The sequence below is a fragment of the Hyaena hyaena genome, unplaced genomic scaffold (genome assembly GCF_003009895.1).
Source record: "Hyaena hyaena isolate Hyena2069 unplaced genomic scaffold, ASM300989v1 scaffold_1359, whole genome shotgun sequence".
Classification (NCBI taxonomy): Eukaryota; Metazoa; Chordata; class Mammalia; order Carnivora; family Hyaenidae; genus Hyaena; species Hyaena hyaena.
Window position 1 is genome coordinate 207,672 of NW_024081992.1, and position 21,341 is coordinate 229,012.

Consider the following 21,341-nt stretch of genomic DNA (forward strand, 5'->3'; position numbering starts at 1 on the left):
ATATGTTTCCAAGGAGCATAGTTCCTATCAGTATAATTAATAAAGGGATAAGGAACAGAAAAGCAAACCACTGAGTAATTTTAGAAAAATATTCAACAGATACATAGCATAAAAAGGACATTCATAATTATTTAAGTTTTATAAAGACTGGACTGATATTGTAGATGGCCAGAGAACTTAAAGGCTATTTTCTTCTGTAAAATGTAACCTTGTGAATACAAAATCATTTGTGTTTGAATGATATGGCTTTAAACCATAGGGTAGAACATTTGCACATTTATCTCAGTAAAAGTTGCAGCAGCCTCCCTTAGGCAGAAGTGTTTAAGTGTCTGATGATGTACAGTGACTTGCTTAAAAGAAGATAAAATAACATACCCTCAGGCAAGCAAGAGGATTTGAATAGAGCCAATTTAGGAAGTACAGTGCCTCAGTAAATTCAGAAATTAATCCAAATTGAGACATTTCGCCATGTCGAAAGATCAGTTCTTTAACTCTAATTTATAAGGAGTCAAATGTATATTGCATAAAAATCCTCATGCATTCAAAAGTATACCTTCAAAAATTACAGAGCGAAAAATCACCAGCATGCATTATTTCAAATTGGTAGAAATCTAAAGTTATTTTTTTTAAATAAATAAATCAGGACAAACTGATGGTTACAGAGGGGAAGTGGATGGGAAGATGGGTGAAATAGGTAATGGGGAGTAAGGAGTGCACTAGTGATGAGCACCAGGTATTAAATGGAAGTGCTGAATCACTTTATTGTACTCTTGCAAATAATATTAAACTGTATGTTAAATGGTATTTAAATAAAAACCAAAAAAGAATTGGAAGTATTTCTGAAAATGGGTCTGAAGATAGAGATAAAAAGAGAAGGACCAAAAAATAAAAATAAAATAATAAATCAGTTGGGAATGGGGAGGATTATAATTTATTTTAATATAAATAATCTAGAAATTTAGATATGTCTGAAACATATTCTGTCTTTTGTATAATACGGCTTGTGATACATTATGCGTTGCAGTAATTATTTAATTTCATCTAGAACACTGACACAGCTCTCCCGGATATGAGGAGTAACTTACTGACTGAAGTCCCTGGTCTCTAAAGCAAACTTGAGAGTCTAATTGAAACTTTATTACTGTGTAGACCTATCCAATCTAGTAGAAACTAGATAGTGCTTTTTAAAATCCGTAGTTGTGCTCTGAGAGCTAAATTTTCACATCTGAGCTCAACAAACTCCTAGGGACAGTTCCATAAGAAGATTATATGAAGGAGTAACATTTAATCAAGTGATTTCACCACGTATGAGAACAGAGCAACAGTTTTGTCTGAACACTATTCATTTCGCTCACTGTTATTCCTGAAAATTATTGCTCATGTGGACACACAACTTCTCTGGTTCTATATTTCTTGGCAGCAAATTGGGGTTTGTCTAAAATATTTTTAGCAAAAATAATCTTCATCTCTTGTGTAAGCATGTGTTTCTTTCTGACCTTCATGACAAACTCAGAAACTCTGAAAATCATAATGTGACCTTACCTTGCTTCCATTTTCTCTCGTCTCTTGTTCCATCTTGAGGTCAGAAATTAGAAGATTCTTATATTTGCTTTTTCCATTACTGCTGTGGTCATCTATTGTGTATTCTGAAGTCAGCTGAGCTGAGAGGGGACTGTCACTCAGGTTCAGTGGCTGCTCATCCTGCTCCAGCCCAGTTTTGCCATCACCATTGGAGTCACCCATCTCCCTGCTGTGTGCTCCCCCTGAAGCAACTGAACTGTGCCCCAGAGTCTCATTGCCATTAAAGCTCTCTGCAGCAGAATCATCTGTTGGAAAGAATATTTTGATTTTAATTAACGTGCCAGTTCAGTTTCTACTTCAACTCACATTTACTGAACTCCTATTATGTGCTTGACATTGTGCTAATTTTACAGATCCTGCGAAATTTATCCTTAGCAATAACTTGTGAAGCAGCCATTGTTATTTGTAGTCTAGTAGGCACATTTACGCACAAGAAGAACTGAAATAAGAAGAAGATAAAATAGGGAAAATAGCTCGATCTCAAATGCAATCTCAAAGAAAAGTAAATTTAAACAAAGAAAACTTGTTCCTTGTTTTGCAGATATTTTTTGTTTTTCAAGTGAGAATGTTCAGATTTGGTGAAAATTCTCTGATAAAAGCATTGTCTATACACTAGCAGGGTATATGTTGGTCCGACAGTTATAAGTGTTTAGTATACATCTAACACGTTAAAAGTGCTCATAACTTTTTCTCCAGTCATTACACTTCTGGGACTTCTAAACCTAAACAGAACAATCATTGTATGCGTTTCTGTGCAGGTAAAAAGGCCTTTACAAAGTGTTGCTTACAATAGCAAATGTTTAGAAGTGACAGAAATTACCAGAAATAAAAGATTGGCTTAATATATGTTGGAATGATTAGAATATGGGAAATGTGGAATATGGGAGGGAGAATAGTGAAAAATGTAGTGTTAAATGTTAATATTAATTTCTTCTTAACTGTGTGGCACTGGATATTTTAATACTCTTTAATATTTACTATATATATATATATATATATATATATATATATATATGATTTACGAAGAAAACACAAAGAAATAGGAAAACATTCCATGCTTGTGGATTAGAAGAACAAATATTTTTTAAATGTCTATACTACCTAAAGGAATCTACACATTCAATGCAATCCCTATCAAAATAGCACCAGCATTCTTCACAAGTCTAGAACAAACAATTCTAAAATTTGTATGGGATCAGAAAAGACCTTGAATAGCTAAAGTAATGTTGAAAAGGAAAAACAAAGCTGGAGGCATCACAATTCTGGACTCAGGGCTGTATTACAAAGCTGTAATCATTAGGAAAGTACGGTATTGGGACAAAAACAGACAAGGGAACACTTTCTTACACCAGACACAAAAATGAATTCAAAATGGATGAAAGACCTAAATGTAAGATAGAAAACCATCAAAATCCTAGAGGACAAAACAGGCAGCAACCTCTTTGATCCTGGCCACAGCAACTTCCTACTAGACATGTCTCCAGAATCACTTCTTGGCCTTTTGGCTGAGATCAAGTATAGACATTCTCTGGAGGCAAGGGAAACAAAAGCAGATAATGAACTAGTGGGACCTCATCGAGGTAAAAAGCTTCTGCACAGCGACAAAAGCAATCATCAAAACTAAGAGACAGCCTTCCTAATGGAAGAAATATTTGTAAATGACACAACTGATAAATTGTTGGTATCCAAAATCTATAAAGAACTTATCAACATCAACACCCAAAAACAAATAATCCAGTGAAGAAACAAGACAGAACACATGAATAGACACTTTTCTGAAAAAGACATGCAGATGGCTAAAGACACATGAAAAGATGCTCAATATCACTCATCATCATTTGAAATACAAATCAAAAACACAAGGAGATGCGACCTCACACCTGTCAGAAGGGCTAAAATTAGCAACTCAAGAAACAACAGATGTTAGTGAGGATGTGGAGAAAGGGGAACACTTTTGCACTATTGGTAAGAATGCAAAGTAGTACAGCCACTCTGAAAAATAGTGGGGTTTTTTAAGGTTCCTTAAAAAATTAAAAATAAAGCTTCCCTATGGCCCAATTATTGCACTACTAGATATTTATCCAAAGGATACAAAAATGCTGATTTGAAGGGACACATGCATCGAATGTTGACAGCAGCACTATAGACAAGAGTCAAATTGTGGAAAGAGTCCAAGTGTCCATCGACTGATGAATGGATAAAAAAAAAAAAAAAAGGTGGTATACATATACAATAGAATATTACCTGGTGATCAAAAATAATGAAATCTTTCCATTTGCAACAACAAGTGGTAGTAGAATGTATTATGTTAAGTGAAATAAGTCAGCCAGAGGGAAGACAAACATCATGATTTTCACTTATAGATGGAATTTAAGAAATAAAACAGATAAACACAGGGGAAGAGAAGGAAAAATAAAAAAAGATAAAAACAGAGAGAGAGGCAAATCACAAGAGACTCTTAAATACAGGTTCTACTCCTGAAACCAATACTACACTGCATGTTAACTAACTTGAATTTAAATTAATAAATTTTAAAATAAATAAAATAACTGTAGAAAAAATAAAATGGGGAGGAAGGGAAGGAAATAGAATTAGTCAAAAATGTCTGGCTTTAAAATAAAGGATAATCTTGTTTAGAAAAACATATCAATAATAATTTACTTGAGTCAAAAACCAAAGTTAGAAGAAACAAGAAAATTTTATTTCTCTTAATTTCATCTTTGCATTTATGGTAATAATTTGCTATTAATGTTAAAGGATTATGAAGTACAAAGGTTTTAGATTGTTTCTTGTAGTTAAAGTCTATTGATGAAGCCATATACATATGAGTGCACATGGATGATAATATTCATATTTGTAATATTTTGATTTCTGAATATTCTCCAGTTTGCTTTATTTTTGTAGACACAATGAAAAATCTGACTTCTAATCAATTAAATTTATGAAAATAATATATAAATTGAAGGAGTGGTATAACTCACCTTTTCATTCATTCATTCATTTGGTCTACACTTGGCCAAAGGGGGTTAAATATTTGCCCAATAGAGGGGTGCCTGGGTGGCTCAGTTGGTTAAGCGTCCGACTTCGGCTCAGGTCATGATCTCACAGTTCATGGGTTCGAGCCCTACATCGGGCTCTGTGCTGACTGCCAGCTCAGAGTCTGGAGCCTGTTTCCGATTCTGTGTCTCCCTCTCTCTCTGACCCTACTCTGCTCACGCTGTCTCTCTCTCTCTCTCTCAGAAATAAATAAAACATTAAAAAAAAATTTAAAAATATTTGGCCAGTAGAAAGACTGCCTTCAGTAAGTTCACAAATAATTAAAAGAGACACAAACAAACAAACATACATACATACATACAAATAAAATGCAGAGGAAAAAGGCTTTCATCCAAAACAAGGGGTAAAGATATCACAGAAGTTTTCCTAAAGAAATTGGCATATGAACTAAATCCCAAAAGATGAGTAAGCCTTAACTCAGTGATGGAGTTTGCTGAGAGAGTTCCCCACCTAGAGATCAGCAGGTGAACACCTCAGAGGAAGGAAAGTGCAGGGCAGGTGAGAAGTAAGGTTGGGGTGCTGAGTGTAAACAAGAGAATAAGAAACAGAGGCAGAGAATGTGTTTTGTAGGACTAAGAGCTTAGATTGTACCTTGGGAGCAAATAGGAGCAATTTTATTGTCAGAAGTGATATGAACAAAATTGTGTTTTAAAGAGATTACTCTGACTGATGAGGAGAATGGGATGAAGGCAACAAAATGGGGCCATTAAGAGCTCTAGCAGCCACCTGACTCAGCATTGGTGAAAGCCCAAACCAAAGCAGCAGCAGTGCAGAACAAGAGGGAACTAAGAAAATCATAAGAAAAGAACAAGTAAGACTGAGAGTAGGACAGACAAGGGTCTGGGAGGAAGCCCAGATCTCTAGCTCCAAGGGGAAATGCAAACAGAGGGCATTAAGTTTAATTTTGAGTAAAACAATATTTTTAAAAATTTTCTAAAACTACTTTGTGAAAAAGTTAAAATATATTCAAATGGTAGGAGTCTACTAATAAATTACTCCTTATACATACCCATTTAAAAAAAGACTTCATGTGGAGAGAAAACATGCATAAGAGAATTTAGGAAACCCGTCATAAATAATATGGCATATCACTTTCCAGAGTTACTGAGTAACCAAAATCATTCTTTTTTTTTAACCATGAAATATATAAGCTTTTTGAAATAAAGAATTAGGGGTATAATTTATATAAACAACCCACAGAATTGCACATATCCTTTATGTGAAATCAAATCCTATGCTAAAGCATGCTAAATCATTTCTGATTATTTAAGTTATTTCTTTCCATGAGAGTCCAAAGAAAAACAGAATATACATAATCAAGTTCAGTTATTAAATCCATGAAGAAAAATGTGATGTAACATTTGTGTACTAGAATCCTTGAAAAAATATTAAACACTCTATGTAAGAAAAATTTTATCAATATGATAAAAGAATGAATGACCCTCAAAGTATATTACATACACGAAATGGATACTTGCAGAAAAAAAATCCAATATCTATTATAGTTAAGAAATAAACATGGTATGACTGTTTCTTTAATCTAAAATCATCATACATATTTAGTAGCTAATGTACCATTTATTCACATTTTAAATAAGATAAACATTATTACCTCAGCCAGAAGAATCTTTAATAAAAACCATGTATTTATAATTTTGGTATAAAGTATAAACAATAAAGGAGAAAATATTTTTAGACAGAGTAGTTCACTCCAGATGTTACCAAGGTAACTAAATTCCACAGCTTTACATATTTCATTCCTGAGTAAATCGCTATGTTTTATAAAGAACAAATGAATGTTTACTTATTTGTACATAATACATATTCACACATTTTATCATTTAAATGGTAAAAGAAACAGAATGTCACATGCCACTATTTTATCAATCAAAATTTAAAACAAAGTTTTTGATGTCTGTATTAGAAAAATTCAGTAGAAAGAGTGTGCAGACATTAAACTGAAACTAAATGAAGCATTTTTTATTGTCTGGGTTCTCATAACCACGTTAATGATTTTTATATTCTCTTCCTTGAAGATACTTTTCCAGAATTTGAAACCACAAATCTCAGACTCCTATTTATTGTAACCGACTCACAGCAGTTTATTGCTCTCAAGGGGAAATCTGCTTCCTTACCCAACATAGTTTGCTCCATCCTAAGTGGCTGCTGGCATGGGGGTCCAGAGCTGCTACACAGAGGGTACAGTGTTGAGATCTGTAGGTATAGCCTTCCGTGTCACAGGCCCAGAGCAATGGTTCTCTGAAGTTTCGGCCTGGGCACCATAGCATAGGAACCGAAAACCCTGTGTGTGAGTATCAAGGGAAAAAACGGCACCTGGAGCTTTGAAAATTAAGAGTGCCCAGGGTACCTAGCAACAGAAGAGAACATGGAACACGATGACAGGTAGTGTGGAATCCAGTGACATGAGGAAAGCCATTGGATGTTTGGGTTCCATTGCTCTGAGGTTAGTTTTGCTGGGATGGATTTAGTGCTGTGGAGTGGGCCATCCAAGCTAGCTCAGCTGCGGCTCTTGCCTGTAAGGTGCAGTGACACTAAGCATAATGGCAAGCTGTTCATTTTTTTTCTTTCTCCTTCCCTACTCCCACTCCCTCCACCAATTAATACCGGCCTTACAAATACTATTTGTTTCAATTATGTCTAATATCGTCACAAGCATTTTGTGTGAAATAATTGCATCGGAGCCAGATTCAATGGTTAACTATCTCCATATAAAGATAATTAACCTATAAAAGTATGTATGATATGTGTGTATTTAAGTATATAAATATACATATATGTGTGTGCATATCTGTATCTCTCTATATAAAAACATAATGTGATGTATATATACTTGAAATCTCCCAAAGCACCTGACCTACATTCTTACTCATTTACTTTCGGTAGCTCTTCATTATGGCCTTTAGGCCAAGTGCCTTGGGCAAAATGAATAGGAAAAAATATATATAATCCTCGTTTTAAGATTAGTGTTTGGAAGTTTAGTCCCAAAATCCAGGTCAGATGCTTATAGAGTCCAAAAAGCTTTTACCATTTTCCCTCAAATGAGCCACAATCTTCTGCCTATAGTCTTTTGATTCCTCCTTAGAAAATTGCCCTTTAATATCTCACCATAAAGCTAACTTTTAAATCCAAAATACAAATGTGAATAACCCTACATCCAAAGATTTGTGCCTTAATACCCAAAAATGTGGATTTTTAAAAAATCTTTCAAAATCTATTTGCAAAATGGAGTTTAGGTGCCAGCCCTCTTCATCACTTTGTTACTCCTGATCTCTGCTCTAAGTCTTCTCCCAGCCTAGGGTCCTCTATAAAAAAATAAAAGTATATCCATTGCTAGACTATACCCTACATATTTTTTATTCCTTCTAAGTTTTTATTTAAATACCAGTTAGTCAATATACAGTGTAATATTAGTTTCAGGAATAGGATTTAGTGATTTATCACTTACATACAACACCCAGTGATCATCACCACAAATGCCCTTCTTAATACCCATCATTCATTTAACTAATCTTCCCACCCACTCCCCTCCATCAGCCCTCAGTTTGTTCCCTATAGTTAAGAGTCTGTTTTATAGCTTGCCTCTCTCTCCCATGCCACGTTCACCTGTTTGTTTCTTAAATTCCACGTGAGTGAAATCATATATTGATACCCCACATCTTGTGCCACAGCACCCTCTACTCTGCAACATGAAGCAAGTAATACAGTCTAAATGGATTTTTTTGTGAGAACACAGGTTGCAACCACGTTGACATAAGTGGTAGCAACTTCTTACTGGACATGTCTTTGGAGGCAAGGGAAGCAAAAGCAAAAATGAACTATTGGGGCATCATCAAGATAAAACACTTCTGCATAATGAAGGAAGCAATCATCAAAACTAAAAGGCAAACTTAGAATGGGAGAAGATATTTGTAAATGATATAGCAGAGAAAGGGTTAGTATCCAAAATCTATAAAGAACTTACCAAACTCAACACCCCAAAAAACCAAGCAATCCAGTTAAGCAATGGACAAAAGACATAAATAGACAGGTTTCCAAGAAGATAGACAAATGGATGATTAACATCTTTCATCATCAGGAAAATACAAATCAAAACTATAATTAGATACCAGCTCATACCTATCAGAATGGCAAAAATTAACAACACAGGAAACAACAGATGTTGGCGAGGATGCAGAGAAAGGGGAACTCTCTTACACTGTTGATGGGAATGCAAACTGGTACAGTCACTCCGGTAAACAGTATGGGGGTTCCTCAAAAAGTTAAAAACAGAACTACCCTATGATCCAGCAATTGCACTACTAAGTATTTACCCAAAGGATACAAAAATATTGATTTGAAGTGGCACATCCACTCCGATATTTATAGCAGCATTATCAACAATAGCCAAATATGAAAGAGCCCAAATGTCTATAGACTGACAAATGGATCAAGAAGATATGGTATATAGATATATACAATGGAATATTACTCAGCTATCAAAAATAATGAAATACTTGCCATTTGCAGTCATGTGGATGGAGCTAGAGTGTATTACGCTAAGTGACATAAGTCAGTCAGAGAAAGATAAATACCATATGATTTCACTCAGGTATGGAATTTAAGAAACCAAACAGATAAACATAGGGGAAAGAACAAAAATAGAGAGAGAAGGAGGCAAACTGTAAGAAACTAATAACTACAGGGAACAAATTGAGGGTTCCTGGAGGCGAAGTGGGTGGGGGTGGGCTAAATGGATGATGGGTAATATGGAAGGCACTTGTGATGAGCACTAGGGGTTATATGGAAGTGATGAATCACTAAATTCTACATTTGAAACCAATATTACACTACATGTTAACTAACCAGAATTAAAATAAAAATTCAAAACAAAAATGAATAGATACATAGGTAGGTGATAGATAGATAGATAGATAGATAGACAGACAGACAGACAGACAGATAGATGCTTTGCTGGGCAGCCTCATCCCTCCTCCAGCCCAAGACTGACACAGTCCTGCCTTTATCTCCCTTTGCCCATTTGTAGTTGTCACCTAGAAATTCTTTCCTCATTTTTCTCAATTCCTTTCTTCAGATCCTTCTGATGACTTTTCCATTCTTTGATTTCTGTTTCACTCATTCTCTATATTACTGTTATTAACTTAAGTGAACAGCCCTGTTCTGTGTTTTATCTTTGTTTTCTTATACGCAAAAATTTTAATTGCTCATTACCAAAGTCCTGCACTTTGGTAATCAACACCACAAATATCTTCAAAAAGATACTACAAAAGTGTTTGTTTTTTTTTTTTATTTGCATTTGAAAACTGTAATCCACATTATATACTATTTAGTAATGCTGCCTATTTTTTAATGTTTATTTATTTTTGAGGGAGAGAGAGAAAGAGAGAGCACTAGTGACTTGGGGGGCAGAGAGAGAGAGAGAGAGAGAGAGAGAGAGAGGGAGGAACAGAAGATCTGAAGCAGACTCCATGATGACAGCAGAGAGCCTGATGTGGGGCTCGAACTCTGAACCACGATCTCATGACCTGAGCCAAGGTCAGATGCTTAACCAACTGAGCCACTCAGGCACTCTTAGTAATACTGTCATAAACATGTACAAAAAATGATGCTACATTTTGAAGTCAAACATTCACACTAAGGAGTTTACTAATATAAATACATATACAGGTGAGTATATATAGATATGACTATACTAAAATGTTAAAGGGCATTGATTTTAAAATCATAGAACCAATACTGAGGTAAGATAGTAACAAAGAGATTCAGTTTCTCCCCTCCACAGTGAAGAAGTTCTTAAAACTTGACCTGTTTGTCACTAAGAAGAAGGCACATCACTAAGTGGGTTTCATCTGGTTTAGATTGCAATGAGAGTGACTTTTCCACTTGGCCTTCATGAAGACAAAGTAGACCAAATGGTATTCTAGATCTATGGCCGTTCAGGATTGGGCATGGAACTTGGGGTCATCTCCAACCAGAGAAATTCTGTCAGTAAAGAACAAGATTAGTGAAGGGCCCTGCATTCTTCCTTGGGTAACTTTACTTTTTGATAACAGCTCCTGACTCTATCCAGCGGGCCATCATGAACTGAGCATCACCTCATTCATTCAGTGCTAAATTTATACATTCTCAGTAGCCCTCCTTTGTTGAGTGGAAATAACATATAAGCCTGTTCATGCCCCAGTACTGTATGAGCACAATATGCCACACATGATCTCCTTCTGCAAATCTATCTCCTGTCTTAAATGAAATTCTTTTTGAAGAATTGAGGATGAAAAATGTCAGCCTGGTTCCCTGTAACACTCTGCAATCGTACAGTTGCTTTCATGGACAGGCCCAAACAAGAGTGAAATCTACTAAAAGGACAGGACCTTTAAGCAAGAAGTCTGTTTATATGTTCTCTAGAACAAAGATATTCAGAGGTTGTTTTTAATGCTTTCTCTTTGACTGCAGCTAAATGGTATAGAGACTTGAAAAGGGAAAGTTTCGAGGACTTTTAATAGAAGATGAAGGAAGGATGATATTGACAGACCTTTCATAATAGTTGAGGGCAGAGCAATTGTATTAGATGCCCCTAATTAGAGGGGTTAGTTACTTGTCCTCTACTGAACGGACACTTATTTTTGACTTGGCCCTGCATTTTACTCACTCATTCTCCCTCCAATACCACCACATATGAACTTCAGAATGTTTTATATACTATCCTTTTCGCCCATACAACATTAATTTTATTTAAGGAAATTACATTGTACTAAGTAAATGAAAAAATTGGAGGATTTGCCATAGAGCTATTCTCATTCTCTATTCCATTATTGACAAACTATGTATCTTATAAAAGAATGGAATAAACTATTAAAAAACTCAGCGATGATGCCAGGGCCCTGGGTGGCTCAGTCCATTAAACGACTGACTTCAACTCAAGTCACGATCTCACCTTTTTTTTAAGTTGGAGCCTTGCATTGGGTTCTGTGCTGACAGCTCAGAGCCTGGAGCCTGCTTCGGATGCTGTGTGTGTGTGTGTCTCTCTCACTCTCAAAAATAAATAAACATCAAAAATATTTTAAAAAATAAAAATAAAAAACTCAGCTGTGATGTCACTGAAAGATATAAACTGTGCCTGAGGGGCTGCCTTTCAGGATGTGATATATGCCCTAACCAGCTACTTGGGGCTGTCTCTTTCTTAGCCACAACATCAGTCTGGAAAACAAGGCTTTTCTGAGATGCCAGTGACACTTTTCATGACTCTTCTCTATAGCTCTATGTTCCGTTGGCCTGTAAGAAGGACACTTTCATAAAAACAGACAGACAACTGATCATTTCATACCATGCAGGCTACTATGGGAACAGATAAAAAGAAGAGTTGTGTATTGGCCATGATCACTCATCCTGAATACCACAGGAATGAAAGATGTCAAAAAGTGAAAATGGGTTGGGACATAGACCCACAGGAGCACCTGAATCATTTTTCGTTTCACTTTGCCAAAAGGAAAATACTGTCAAGGTAATCCTTGTAGGTAGAGATAAAATCTCGCCCACCTGCCCCCCCCCCCCCCCCCCCCCCCCCACCCATATCCGATCTGGAAAATACTCTTGAGTCATTTAACTGCTAGCTAAAGAAAAAAAATGTGGAATGAGTAGTGGAGCTGGTTAGTCATATTATCTTTGGCTTTGAAATCAGATGCATAAACTAGGAGTGCAGTATTTATCCGGATTTCTTTGCTATCAAGTGTCTGAAGATTAAAACACATTCCTCATCTCTTTAATTTTTTTCTAAAATATTTATTTTTGAGGAGGGGGATGGAGGGGAGAGGGGCAGAGAGCAAGGGAGACAGAATATCTGAAGCCAGTTCTGCATTGACAGCAGAGAGCCTGGTGTGGGGCTTGAACACAGGAACCAAACTGCAAGATCATGACATGAGCCAAAGTCAGACACTTAACTGATGGAGCCACCCAGGCACCCCTAAGTTTTATTTCCACTGTATATACATATGGTGTGGTGATGGTAGATACATACACTAATTAGTCCATTACTTACACAATTTCAATTGTTACAGAGCTAAAGAAGAAATGAACATCTTTGCATAACCCTGCCTCAGAAGCCGGGGCTCCCTAACACCATCTGAGTGCAATATCTGGGCTTAGGTTTCATTTCATCTAGGGAAGAATGAGATTGGCTGAGGTTTATGTGAAATAGGTGGTAAGTATTCAATAGGATTATCTTTGGCTATATGAAAAAGTTATGTGAAGCATGATGTGCAATGGTGTGGTATGTATGTGTGCGTGTTTTAGCAGCCAAATGATGGGATATACCAAGCATCCACTGGGATGGAAACCTAGTGCAGATGATTCATTCCTAATATTCATGTAGACTCTAGAAGCTATAATCCCTTCCTATCTTAGAAAACTTTTGAGCTGTGAGACAGAAAACGGGAGTCATTGGAACTAGGTCTTTTATCTTAACCTCTAGAAAGAAAGTACAAAAATTACTATCACTAGAGTTATCACGATTTCTCTAAAATTGAGTCTGTTTTTGGTTTTTACCTCTTTTCTGTGAATTCTGTCAGAAATTCCGTATCTCTCCATTAGCTCCCCATTCTTTGTAATGTTTTCACTTAGTTTAGACACAGATAATTTTTAACGTGAAAAATGCAACCTTAACTAACACATAATATTTGTTTTACTTCTGAAAAAACTGAGGAACAGAAATGTTAAGTGACTTGATTATGTCTTACTAAAAATATAACTTACCATGTTGAAGGGACTTGGAATCATGTAATAAAATATAGTCAAAGAACTAGAGGATTCTATACCTGAAAAGAACACTGTCAGAGATTATGAGGAGAAATATAGTTGAATCAAATTTAAAGATATTAATGTGTTTTATTACCTGTCAGAAGATCAAAGATTAGAAGTTACACAGAATCAGTATATGGGAAAACATTTTGACAAATTATCAAAATATCAAAGAAGTTTCTCTAGCTCTAGAGGTGTTTAATTATGAAATGTAAGGTAATGAAGGGAAAGATCTGGTTCTTATTCCTTTATGAATTTATGATTGCCACACAGTAAATATTCAATAACTATTTGTTGAACTAGGTAATCACAGGAGGTCATAATCACATATCTATTTAATGTTGTTTAAAAATAGAATAATTTTTGGGGGTGCCTGGGTGGCTCGGTCGTTAAGCGTCCTACTTTAGTTCAGGTCATGATCTCACGGTTCATGGGTTCGAGCCCCGCATCAGGCTCTGTGCTGACAGATAGCTAAGAGCCTGAAGCCTGCTTCAGATTCTGTGTCTCCCTCTCTCTCTGACCCTCCCCTTCTCACACTGTCTCTCTCTTTCAGAAATAAATAAAATGTTAAAAAAAATTTTTAAAAAGAATTGCTTTAAAATTTTTAAAAAGAATCACATCTTTTTACATCCTTATATATGTTTTTGAACTACTCATTGAAAGAATTAGTACAGTGGATGCTGTGGTAGGAAGAATCTAAATAATGCCTTTCTCCTCAAGATTCTACACCCTAATTCCCCAAACCTGTAAACAGGGTGAGATATCAATCCCATGATTATGGAAATATCACGTGGCACAGTGTATCTTGAAAAGGGTGATTTGCTGGGTGGGTATGATCTAATCACATGAGCATTTACTAGCACAGAGCTTTCTCTGGTTGCTGGTAGAAGTCATGGAGACTGAAAGCATAAACGTTTTCAGTTTGCCATTGAAGGCATGAAGATGAGGGAGGTCACATAGAAAGAATTCAGGCAGCTATAAAGAGTTGAGAGAGACTTCTGTCAACAGCCAGGAAGGAAACAGGGACCTCAGTTCGACAGCGACAAGGAATTAGACTCTGCCAACAACTTGAATACGCTCAGAAGTGGATTCTTTACCAGAGTCCCTATTTAAAAGGCTAGACAGGCTGACACGTTGATTCTGCCATTTGATACCCTGAGCATTGAACACAGTCGAAGCTGCCTAGATCTCTGACCTATTGATCTGTGAGATATAGCTGTTGTTTTAAGCTGTTAAGTGTGTCATAATTTGTTACACAGCAATCTGAAATGAATACAGAAACAAACATAAAGGATTTTCTATGATGCCTCACATTAGGTAACACCACTCAAAATTATTCAAGCATATTTCATATGATAGGTACCTATCGTGGTTCTCAAACTTTAATTGCTACATTATTTTCGAGGGAAACTGTTAAAAATGAAGATCTGCCTGGGCACTAAAAACCTCTCACCCAATGAAACCCAGGAACCTTGGTTTAACTTATCTTAAGGGACAGCTAACCTAGAAGCATTTCTCGTACAAGAATTTTGGGGCCACATGTGAGAAATTCATGTAGATCATCTCCAACAACTAACTGGTTGAATATGCAATTGTGGGAGGGAACTCTTGATGTCAAGAGGACTAAACACAACTAGCAGCCATCAAATATGAGTTTAGTAAGACTGATCTGCTATTTTAATCTCATTTAATAAATATTTAGGAAATTTTCAGAAAAAAAAAATGCCAGCAAGCCATCTATTCTCTCTCCATCAAAACTAATAATGAAGAGCACTGATTGCCAGTGGGGCCCCACTTTTAAAAGACTCATGAAAGAATAGGATGTTTTTTCCCCATAGAGTAAATGTAAATGTGGAACTATAGAATGAAAGGCATTATTTCAGGGGAGATCATCTTGATTACTCTGATTAGCAAACTCCTAGGAAAGATCTTTACCAATGTCAAGTGTGTGTCTGCAAAATCAAGAGTCTTTACTTAGCCCCTAAAGCAGAGCTGAATATCACCTGTATGCTCGCATGTGCTGCAATCATTGTTAGTGTTGTTCACATAGTAGGCAGAGAGTAATATTCTAGGAAAAATTGCCAAAACTTTCCACGTTTTTCCTCCAGGTCCCGCATGTTCTTTCCCCATATTCATGGCCAGTCTTCCGGCTATATGTGTGCACACTGGTTCTCTGTAAGTTATGTTATTGAAGAAGAGAGTGACAGATTGATTGATTGATCTTTGACAAATTTCTCCACAGAAAAAAACCATTTCAGCTAGGCACTTGTAATTTAAACATCTTATCTCTAACTGTGGAATGAAAGGCTTTTACTCTTGATATTTTCAGCCATTAGCAAGCAGGTGAGGAACTGTAATGTGTTTTGGGACCGTGTGTAAAGGCAGAAATCTTCTCACCATAGTAGAACTATTTAATGCCCACATTTTTAGAGTAACTTAGAGGCTGATGGTTAGAGTGCATGCTCCACGGTATTTTTTCCTAAGCCCTCCTAACCCCAAAAATTCCTCTCCCTAGTGCAGTGGGTGAGTCAGGACTACTCAACAAGGAAAAGTGAAGATCTCATCCACAACATTCTGAGATGGCAGGAAACCTGGGCCACTAAGCACTTCTTAGACCTAAAAAACAAACAAATCCTAAAAATGGACTATGAAAGGCTTCCACATACATTCCATCCTACACTTTGGCCATTTGCTGGTTTGATCTATTCTTCCCCTTTCTTTGCAAACCATTTCTTAGATTTCCTCGCTTATTGTTTTATGGCTTAGATCAAATTATGGGAGATGCTGGCAAAGAGTGAGGATGGGAGAAAGAGAAAATGGGTATCCCTGGCCCCCACTTTATACACACATCCTGTCTGATTTTGGTCTCTAGCTCAGGATGCATCTTTTCCACATCCCAAATCCTGCCAGGAAGTATCTTCTGTGAATTTCACACAACCAGGTAGGTCCTCTGGCTCTTGGGCTCTACTAACACTAATGCCTTCCCAACTTTTCAAACATCTAGTTGTAGCAGTGGCTTCCTTCTCTTATTAATTCCTGTATTGCTTTACTATCCTCTGTTCAGCCTTTGAGTTTTTCTCACACCATTGTAAATAGTGCCTAGTATTAAATGTTTCTGATGAGTAACATGAAATGGTCTCGATTTTCTACACTGGATCACAATTGATAAAATTTGCCTTCCTCTGTCTTCAAGACTTCTGTTTTCTAGCATCTGTGATATTATTACAGCCAGTGTTTTGTGATTTTTTCCCTTGTTAATGTCCATTCATTATTTGATATCTAAGAGATTTCCAACAAATTTTCTTTACTATTTTTTCTTTTTTAAAACATTTTTTAATGTTTTTATTTATTTCTGAGAGAGAGAGAGACAGTATGAGCAGAGGAGAGTCAGAGAGAGAGGGAGACACAGAATCTGAAGCAGGCTCCAGGCTCTGAGCTAGCGCTCAGCACAGAGCCCGACACGGGGCTCGAACCCATGAACCATGAGATCATGACCTGAGCTGAAGTCAGACGCTTAACCAACTGCGCCACCCAGGCACCCCTTTTCTATTTCTACCTCTGGTGCTAAAATCCATCATCATCAGTAACAGTGGCACCGATGAATTTATTGGTCATCTTAAAGGATTCTAAGCTGGTAAGAATTTTGGGGGCAAATTATAAAGCATTGTTATTTAGACACTTGTGAAAGTACTAATACCTTTCTAACAAAGACTAAATTATTCTAGATTCATCTGAACAATATCAATTGATTTGAATCATTATACATTTTACTTATACAAATCAGTTTGGTATTTACATATTTGAATATTTACAATATTTAAAAGGACCTAGGAATAAAATAACACTATCAGTTTTACTAATTTAAAGAGCTTGATAAACATAAAATGAAGAACTTGCTCAAGTCACACTGATAGTGACAAATATAGGATTAAACACCGGATCCTTAATTCCAGACAAAATTTCTGTCTAAATCGTGTGGCTACATGGCAGCAGGAAACACCTGTCTAGGTATTGTGAAGAGAAGAGCCTGAAAAAGACAGGCAGTATGCTCTGTGGGGAGAAACAAGTTAACTTTGGACTTAGGAAGCTCTTAGAGATACTAAATTGAAATGTGTCATCTGAGGTTACCTGTTTTGCAGTACTTCATAAAATCATAAATCACAGTGAATAGCCTACTACCACCTTCTACTCTCTGTAACAAAGACCTTCTGCCTACCCTTCTTGCAATTAGCATAAACTGAGTACCTCTGATGTTTTTATAGATGCAGATGAACTTTCAATACCACCGTGATTATAAGTGCAAGCTGACCAATTACATGATATTTATAACCAAAGACAACTGTACTTAACATTCAGGGCTGAATGATATCAAATGATATCATTTTAGGAAGCTTGATAAAGCTTTAAATAAATAGAAGGAGAAAAAATAACATAATTTATGAATATATGAGATAAAAGCAAGCTAGGATTAACATCAGTATTTGGAAGATACAGAAAATGAAGTCCTACTCTTGAAAAGAGAACAGTAACACATTTGTCATTTTTCTATTTGAAAAGTGATTGTATCTCATGACAAGAAAAAATAATTTGTAACTATGTGTGGATGGAAGTTAACTAGACCTATCATGGTGACCATTTCATGATACACACATATATTAAATCGTTACGCTATACACCTGAAACTAATGCAATGGCATATACCAACTATACCTCAATATAAAAAAATCAATAAAGGTGTTACCCATAGGCCACAGTTAAAGTTTATTCAAAGCACAAAGAAGCCAGGAGACATATGGACACCCCAAAAGGGTAAGTAAGTCTCTGATACCACTTACATTCCCACACCCATCTTTCCCATCACTCAGATCACAAGAGCCTAAGTGAGAGGCAGACAAGGGCCAATGGCCACATTCATGGGAAAGGATGACTGAATCTGAATGACTACAGATGGTTTCATCTCTATGCATGAGTATTCAGTAAGTGCATAAGGTGTGTACATACTTCTAGGTGCCAAGGTAAAAAGGGCTGTGAATGAATACAAAAGAAATGGGCAGAAGGGAAGTAAGAACTATTTGCTCAACTCTAAAATAAAGTGCTCTGTGAAAAAAACATAGCAAGCATTGTACTTGCAATGTAGAGAGGAAACTATAAACCAGGTACTGTGATAGTAAAATGCTTTAATAATAGCAGAATTCTAGACTATACGTCACGAGTCCACATGGCATTCAGATATTTGTCACCACCCAAAAATAAAAGGTAAAATATTTTCAATAACAGAAATAGTACTTGCTTTTGCTGTATTAGTTGCAGGACCTTAACAAATAGGAAAGATGGAAGAGTTGTTTCCACACTTGACATTTCTCAAACTCAGTATACTTGAGTTGGTTTAAATATTTAATTTTATTAATACCAAATTAAATAACCAATAGGTAGTTCTAGCACTGATTTGGGGGAAAAGGTGGGAACCATGAAAGTTCTCAAAAGTCATCACCTCATTAAAACCAAGCAAACTCTCAACTCGTGGATGGCTGAGGAATTAGGTCAACTCTAACTGAGCAGCTCGGGCAACATTAGGGCAGCCATCTTGCCCCAAATCCTCCTTCTAGAGCACAGACTCTCATAGACCCATTGCTACCAACATCTACAGGACACTGTTACACTGATCCTATTTTCTACCCTCTTGCTTTGTATAGTTCAACACTTTTGATATTAAACACTAACTTTTCACACATATTTGTCATATTTTTCTGAATGTTCGTGAGGATGTGGACTTTGCTTAAATACTCCTTGTATGTAAAGTGGTATATATAGCAAGTCACCAAGTAGAACTATAATGTTTTTAAAAAAATCAACAGAAGAGGAGAAAGCATTTTAGCTTTTGCTGATGCTTTATTTTTCATAGTAGTAAAAGGATTGGCAGGAGGTAATGTCAGAATGAGTTTGAAGAAATAAAAATCAGCTAAGAATTGAAAGGACTCTTATGATTAGGCATTTTATATTAGTGATATATGTGCTCATTTTCATTAATACTGTTTCTATCATAGCAAACCATTGAATTCTCCTCAAATCGAGGAGAATCTCTTGGTTGACCATTAAGAAAAACAATTTCTTGGGGCACCTGAGTGACTCAGTCGGTTAAGTGTCTGACTTTGGCTCAGGTCATGATCTCACTGTTTGTGGGTTCGAGCCCCACATCGGGCTCTCTGCTAGCAGCTAGCTCAGAGCATGGAGCCTGCTTCAGATTCTGTGTCTCCCTCTCTCTCTCTGACCCTCCCCTGGTCACGCTGTCTCTCTCTCTCATAAATAAATAAAAACACTTAAAAAATTAAAAAAAAGAAAAACAACTTCTCTAAACTTCTGTACTGAATATACCAATTTAAACTCCCCAAATAATACCAAGATAAGAGCTCTTACAGTGTGATTATTTCTTTTTTTTTTAAATATTTTTATTTATTTCTTTTTCTTAATTTTTATTTCTCAGTGTGATTATTTCTAATTAACCAAGAGCAGCTCAAAATACACTCCCTGTCCCCAAGGTCTCATGTTGCTATACTAATATTACAGAATCATGGCCATCCATAAAACCTTGCTTTGGATAAAGCACAGTAGATTCTGGTTTGAAAGCCATTGTTTCTTGACTTTAGCAGAGAGGAAATGTTTACTGAGCCTTGACTGGCCTGGTTTAGAGATATGTGCCATGCCAACGGCACTTTTTCAAGCGCCTTCCTCAGTGGCTCTCCATGAAATGAAAAAGGACAACTAATTACATTGAATATATCATTTTAGTGTATGGATCTCCTCTCTATACTCCCTTCTAGAACAAATTACTCTACCTACTGCCTTGGTAACCATACGACCTCCTAAGGCTCAATTAGCCAAGGTAGGCACCTGTCCAAAGGACCATCAGACCATAAGAGGTCAAAGCCACAACCACTATGGTCAAATCAGAAAGGTGAATAGCTCAAAAAACTTCCATCTTTTGGAATTTGAACTAACACTTTTCTCTTCAACATGTGGGCTAATGATGAGCAGCCATAAAATCACCTGTGAACTTGTTAAAAGTGTCAAATCTCAGGGCTTACTTCAAACCTACTGAATCAGAAATCATGGGTTTTTACATACATATATGTATGTAATATAATGATATATTTATAAATAATAAATATATGTAAACATAAATATAAACATATATATATATATATATATATATATAGACATATTTAAGAAAGCTTCACACTGAGCATGGAGCCCAATGTGGAGCTTGAACCCACAGCTGTGAGACCATGACCTGAGCTAAGATCAAGAGTCATATGCTAAACCAATTCAGCCACCCAGGCACCCCCAGAATATGCATCTTAACAAGACTTCTAGATAATCCCCTTGCATAAAAAAAATCTCAGAAGCCCAAACCCTTAACTTGGTTAGTAACCGCAGCTAAGGAACCCTAAGGGAGCATTGGACTGACGAGGTTACCAGGGAATGTGAACAAGCCATATTCATCAGAGAAGGCCAGAGGGTGGGGTGAGGAGACAGATGGATACAGGAAAACAGAGGGACTACATATGTGGTAGGTTGGCTTCACACATCTTGGCATCAGTACAATTATTAATTATTCCCCCTTTGACTCCAAATGTGTTTTGGTGTGAACAATAAATTGCATGATAATCCTGTGTATAACTCAATGAGGCCAAGGCTAAGTCATGGCCTGGCCTGTTCTACACTTCCTATTCTTGCATTCCTTAAATCAGTGTCTTCTTTATTGTGACATCATTCTAACAAAAACCAACACCTCCCTTCTGTCCTCATTATTTGAAGTAACTGATGCAAAGAAGTACACCATTTAATTAGTGCTATTTGCCATTAAAAATAATTTAAAATTATGGGTTAGGTACTAA

The 21,341-nt window shown here is 36.4% G+C and overlaps 1 protein-coding gene across 4 annotated transcripts in view; it reads right to left on the reverse strand.

Annotated features, from left to right (window-relative positions):
- The window catches only part of NOL4 (nucleolar protein 4), a 310,626-nt gene that overhangs the window by 197,936 nt on the left and 91,349 nt on the right, over positions 1–21,341 (reverse strand). For 2 of the 4 annotated variants that reach the window (XM_039223478.1, XM_039223481.1), the window contains exons 1-2: positions 6,774–6,964; positions 1,543–1,826 (exon numbers count right to left, since the gene is read on the reverse strand). In XM_039223478.1, coding sequence (XP_039079409.1) covers positions 1,543–1,826; positions 6,774–6,792 — 303 coding nt within the window. In that variant the 5' untranslated portion in view covers positions 6,793–6,964. Of the gene's footprint in view, positions 1–1,542; positions 1,827–6,773; positions 6,965–21,341 lie in introns of those variants that run through there. The other 2 variants (XM_039223480.1, XM_039223479.1) reach the window with 1 other exon arrangement.